At 35.8% G+C, this 6,215-nt stretch overlaps 1 protein-coding gene across 1 annotated transcript; it reads left to right on the top strand.

Moving 5' to 3' along the window:
- The first annotated feature begins 922 nt into the window (after positions 1–922).
- Positions 923–4,690, top strand: LOC21384188 (serine/arginine-rich splicing factor SR45). The gene is made up of 12 exons (XM_010113651.2): positions 923–1,257; positions 1,800–1,868; positions 1,988–2,076; positions 2,558–2,604; positions 2,703–2,783; positions 2,861–3,020; positions 3,116–3,356; positions 3,442–3,510; positions 3,611–3,724; positions 3,879–3,942; positions 4,024–4,055; positions 4,296–4,690. Exons 1-12 carry the CDS (start codon positions 1,037–1,039, stop codon positions 4,357–4,359), a joined length of 1,251 nt encoding a protein of 416 aa, XP_010111953.2. The 5' UTR covers positions 923–1,036; the 3' UTR covers positions 4,360–4,690.
- The last annotated feature ends 1,525 nt before the right edge of the window (positions 4,691–6,215 follow it).

Below are 6,215 nucleotides of genomic sequence, written 5' to 3'. Positions count from 1 at the left end.
CCGTTTTTTGTCTTTATTGTGTCAAACACCGTTTTAAAAATGTTTTTATTTTTTTTTTGAAAAAGGTGAAAAATAAAAACGGGATTAATTTTAAACATGGCCTATAATTTTTACTTTTATTCTTTTACTGATTAAAAATAAAAGTAAAGGCTCTGTGTTCATACAAATCGTTTGTGTTCTGTTGTTTGTACTCCTTAAGTGTTGGCTCTTATACTATGATCCATACAACAAGAATTTGTTCCAAACATCAGCTTCTTTGACCAGTAGAATGCATCCTACTGTCTATTTTAATTTACTTCTCAACCCTTTTTTCTTTTCGAAGTATTCCCAAATCAACACGTAATACCCGTTTCCTAGTTAATGTCGTTTCCAGGCTGTTGTCGTTTTAATACATTAATGTCGTTTGCAACGTTGTTGTCGTTTTTCAAGGTAATTGTCATTTTATTTTATTTTTTTGAATTATTTATTGCTTTTTTTTTTTAAGTTAATGTTTCTGAGCTTGTTGTTGTTTTTCCTTTGTCTGGATTTTCAATTAATTTTGTTGTCGAGGTTATTTCCGTTTTTTGTGTTGTTTGAGGTAAGTGTCGTCCTCCTCGTTCTTAAAGGCTACTATCATCGTCTGATTCTTTGTTTTGTTTTTATGTGAATGTAGTTTTTGTGGTTATTGTCGTATTACATTTTATCGTCCTTTAATTGTTTCGTTTATTGTCCTTTATAAGCGGATGTCGTTTTCCTCGATATCATTCTAGTCTTTAGAATTGTAGTCGTATCATGAATACAGCGTTTCTCAACGTTCGACGTCGTTTTACTTTTAATGTCGTTTTCTTATTTGTGTCGTTTTTATTTCGTAATAAATTAATAAACAAATAGACATTTTACCTTTTGTGGGGTCCACTATTCTCCGGAACAAATAAAATAATCTCTGAGACGATCTCCCTCTCCCAAAAATTGAGCGCTCGTTCCTTCAGCCGTGAGGGGGTTTATCTAGGGTTCCTGACTGTCACTGGTAGACCTCGAACTAGCACCACAATTAACCATGGCGAAGCCTAGCCGAGGCCGTCGCTCGCCGTCCGGCTCGATTTCCGGCTCCTCTTCGCGCTCCCGCTCTCGCTCCTACTCCGGCTCCGATTCTCGCTCCAGCTCGCTTTCTCGCTCTCGCTCGCGCTCGCGATCTCGCTCCAGGTCCTCCTCCTCCAGTTCCTCTCCGTCTCACAGCGTTAGCTCTGGCAGCCGAAGCCCCCCTCCGTCCCGGAAAAGGTTTCTTCCTCTTTTCCTGTTTAGGGTTTCGATTTGTTGGAAATAGTTCCTTTTTCAGTTTTTCTATTGTTCGATGATGGAAAGATGGAAAATTTGTGCAATGAGGAATTTATCTGATTTCTTGGATTGTTTAGTTATGTTTGTGTTGTTTTCCTCCCATTAAAGGGGAATTTTCAATTAGGACTACCTTAATTTCATGATTTTGAATATATTAGTTTTTTAGGTTTTGTTAATAACCAAGAGGAGTTTCAATTGTAGGGTTCTCGGAAACTAACTGGTTAATGATGCATACTAACTGTCATAATTACGCAAGAATGCTGTTAATTTTTGCTTAAGTTGTGCGAAATATGATGGTATATTTATGTGTATTTTCTCTAAATCGTTGAGAATGTATTTTTCCCTTAGAACTTTACTTCTTTAGGTGTAAAGATACAAACTTTAACATTTTTTTTGGGTTCTTTGGATGTAATTGTGGTTTGTGTATCGCATTTTCTTCATGGTCCATCAAGATTTTAAGTATGTCGTTTGCACTTCTTTTGCAGTCCTGGTGAAACAGCTAGGCGGGGTCGCTCCCCACCACCTCAATCTAAAAGGGCTTCTCCTTCTCCAAGGTAAAGATTCAGCTAGAGTCTTAAACTTTGCTTGGTGGTTTCTCTCTCAAGGATTTCATATTTATATTGTTGACTCGCCTTTGATATTATTGCCTCCTAACGTTTGCAATAAATTTCAGGAAAGCTTCTCCTATTCATGAGTCACTTGTTCTTCACATTGACGCTCTCACCAGGAATGTGCACGAGGGCCATCTGCGAGAAATATTTAGTATGTTTTTGTTCTTATCACGTGGTATTAATTACTATGATGATTCTATTGATTAATGTCGCCTCTACCTGGTTGCAGTATGAGCTGTGATTTGTCTATAACCATAGTTGTTGGTGTACATTATCTTAGTATATGCAATTGGGAGATTCTTTACTTTCATTTTTGTTTTTCCTTCCTTTAAAGGACCCTTGGTTTTCTTGGACTTTCAACTTGTATTTTTCTAAGACAGATTTGGTTTCTTCTTTTCCTTTTTTCTTTTGGTATAAAGGCATATCATCTGATGGATGACTGATCAGCAAAACCTTTTCCATCCTTATTGTGCAAGTGAATTAATTTTTAGCTGTAAAACAAACAGCGTGGGTATTACCAAGAAATTTGAAAGCTATTGTGTGATTCATATTGATGTTTAACACTTACCAGTGGTATACTTGCTATGCATATGAAAAGTATTTTTTTTACCACCTTTTCCATGACTTCATAGGTAACTTTGGCGAGGTTGTCAATGTAGAGCTTGCAATGGATCGTATCGTAAGTTCTGACTATATGTTATATTTTTACATGGTTTTTTGTTTTTGTTTTTTTTTCCTCATAGAATTATCTGAAATCTAATTTACATTGTGCTGAAGGTCAATCTTCCAAAAGGATATGGGTACGTTGAGTTCAAGACCAGAGCGGATGCAGAGAAAGCACAATTGCACATGGATGGCGTAAGTTTTCATGAAATGTAGAAGTATGAGAATAGCATATCACGAAAATGATGGTTATTGATAAACCCTCATTGCAGGCTCAAATTGATGGAAATGTAGTTCGAGCAAGGTTCACATTACCTCAAAGACAGAAGGTTTCACCACCTCCTAAGGCTGCCACCTCTGCTCCAAAGAGAGATGCACCCAAAGCTGATAATCTCAGTGCTGAGAAGGATGGGCCGAAACGACCGAGGGAGCGTATGTTTATAAATTGAGATATATAAGTTTATGGCTTACATGTGTTACTTGTTTTGTCAATCATCCGAACCTATAATATGGACCTTTGGTTTCAGCTTCCCCTCGCCGGAAACCTCTACCCTCGCCACGAAGGAGATCCCCTGTTCCTCGTAGAGGTGGGTCACCGAGACGACTCCCTGATTCTCCTCCACGCCGACGCGGTGACTCTCCTCCTCCTCGTCGTCGAGTAGGGTCTCCTCACCGCCGTGGTGATACACCACCTAGAAGAAGGGTTGCATCTCCTGGAAGGGGTCGTTCTACATCCCCTCTGCCAAGGCGGAGATCACCTCCTCCTAGGTATGCACTTCCATCTCCTGCTTTTGTGTTTAAAGACTTGGACCAGTTATTCTTTACCACTTATGAATGATCATCATTTCGGCAGGGGATCCCCACCTAGAAGGATGCGTGGCAGCCCTGTTCGTAGACGCTCTCCCCTTCCTCCAAGGCGGCGGTAACTATGTTGATTATGTTATTCAAATTACAAATTAGTTTTACTTTCTATGCGATGCATCTTTTGGTTTCATCTCATTAGTATACTTGTTTTCACTCAGTTCCCCTCCAAGACGGGCCCGCAGTCCTCCTAGAAGATCTCCACTTCGTAGACGTAGCCGCTCTCCAATTCGTAGGCCTCTTCGGTCACGCTCTAGATCACTTTCACCAAGAAGGTAATATTTGGATATCCAAGACCCCTAAAGTTCTTTTTCCTATTTAAAAGCCCATGATCATCTACCACCATTGAATTCTCTTTATACTCTATAGTTCTACTTATTGTTATCTCATAATCTAACATGCCTGTTATCTTTTTATGTGTCTTCACAGAGGTCGAGGACCAGCTGGAAGGCGTGGGAGGTCGTCATCTTCTGAATCACCTAGTCCACGAAAGGTTTGTCTTTGTTTATTTGTTTTACTAGAGAACTTGCTTGCCGGGTAGCTTTTGACGTGGTGCTCGTTTCTTCTTGAACAGCTTAACCGGAGAATATCTCGTAGTCCAAGAAGGTAAAATGTCTTAAAAAATTTCTTTCTTTTGTAATATTCTTGTAATCTGAAGTAAAATATGAAGACACCAAGCAAGCGTAGTGCCTTTAATACAATGAAGTATGGACATGATATGTTATGCGAATATTTTTGCAAGATTTTATTCTCTACTTTCACTTTTTATTCTTATCATGAATCATGTTTATTATCGATGCTTGAGATTTTAGTATTTTCTCTGAGCAAAACCGCTACATATTTTAGGCCTTTGAGAGGAAGAAGCAGTAGCAACAGCTCTAGCAGCAGTTCCCCACCAAGGAAGCCTTAGGAACTGACTCATCCTCAGTCCCGCCGTCCTGCTTTCTCAGTATTATCAGCCATGAATGGTGTAATGTGAAATTTACTTGTGAGAGGCTGCATAGTCTTAGTTGATTCTCTAATTTAGTTGTTTCTGTATGAGAAGCTATATTACATTCAGCTTAAGAGTCTTTTGTTGCTTCATCGGCTTACCTCAAACCATTTCCTTGGTCGTTATTGTTCCTTTTCAGAACTCAATTTGGAGTAAAATGCGTTTTGAGTTGTAGCTAATATGATGTGAGAATTGTGCATAGACACGAGTTTCTATGGTAACTCAAAAACTTAATTTTTTTTTTCATCTTCCTTTTTTCCCTGGTGGAATTCGTTAATCCCAGATCCTGCTTAATACAATATGACATTATCAAAGTAAAGTAGTTGTAGGGCCCTCCACGCTTATTGTTTTGAGGACAGCCATTTGTTGCTTTTCCATAATCCTGCTACTTTTCTATGCATGGATTGGTCTTATTAGTTCTAGTCTGGTGTTGCGTATTTGCACACGGCCAAAAAACAAAAAAAAAAAAAAAATTTCGGTTTCTCACGTCAATTAGTATCATGGAATATTCTTTAAATATTCAGTCATATGAAATCGGCCATCGCTTCATGCAATTAATGTTATGAAGCTGATTGAAAACTCAAGTACTCAACACTTCAATTTTTGGGAGCGTTTACCTTGTTTAATTTTAGCCATATGCGTAAAGTTAAAATTTTTTTTTTAAAGTTTTGACAAAATTTTTTCCCAAGAATGATTCCTTATATTATATATGATACATGATATTTATAATTTCGTCTCCAGAAGATAGGAATTATTTTATTTTACCTCCTACGACTTAAGAATAGTTAGAAACATAAACTTTAATTCCAATTTTATATGAAAAAGAAACTCTAACAACTTGTACTTTATTGTACTATTCCCAGCTTAACTTTGTTGTACTAATTGTCGGGATATCTGCTGTTGTCATTTTTTGATTCATAGGTGTTTAAAAGATTGTTTCATAAATCAATAATAAACAAGTGCAGCTCTCAATATAAAAAAAAAAATAATAATAATAACAGATTAATAATAAACAAGTGCAGCTATCAATATAAAAAAAATGACAACTTACCACTACGTATGTTGCTATCAAAAAGTTGAAATTAAACTTGACGTTCTCATTAACAACTCGGAATAATATAAAATTTTCCTTACGTTTATTATAAGTTGTAATTTTGTGTTGTCTGAGGTTTACTTCTTGCTATTCGGATTTTATTCAAACGCAGGTATCGTAATTTGTTTTTGTTTGGATTTCTTTTGTTCGGCAATTCGATCATTTGTTAAACGAAGTTTTCTTTTGTTTCGGTTTCTTTTTTCTTTTGTATGTTCTTCTTGTTCAGATTTCATCTGTCTTCATTTCTTCGGGTTTTTTTTTTTTTTTTTTTTTTTTTTTTTTTTTTTTTTGGGTTTTTTTTTTTTTTTTTTTTTTTTTTCCGGATTTCAATGGTTGTAATTATTCTTTTGTTGCTAATTTCTTGTTTTGCATTTTTCATTGCATGAGTGCGTTTTCATTATTGTTGCTAATGTTATTCTTTCATAATGCTTTCGTCATTTTAAAAATGAAATTATCTATTCTTTGCATATAATATATTCTCATGTTTCATATCTAATTTAAATAATAAAATTATCTATTCTTTATTATGGTCACATCATGTTTTTTCTTTATTGTAATGTTGAATGATATTATTTTTTGTTTTGTAATTTTCTTTCATTAGGGTTTGATCATTATTTTAGAGAAAATATTTTTTTCTATTCATATTTCTTGTGAGATTTTATGTTTCTTTTTTTTTTTTTTT

The sequence above is a fragment of the Morus notabilis genome, unplaced genomic scaffold, assembly GCF_000414095.1.
Source record: "Morus notabilis unplaced genomic scaffold, ASM41409v2 Scaffold1528, whole genome shotgun sequence".
NCBI classification, from domain to species: domain Eukaryota; kingdom Viridiplantae; phylum Streptophyta; class Magnoliopsida; order Rosales; family Moraceae; genus Morus; species Morus notabilis.
The sequence above is the reverse complement of the archived record's forward strand: the minus strand, read 5'-3'. Positions and strand labels throughout refer to the sequence as shown.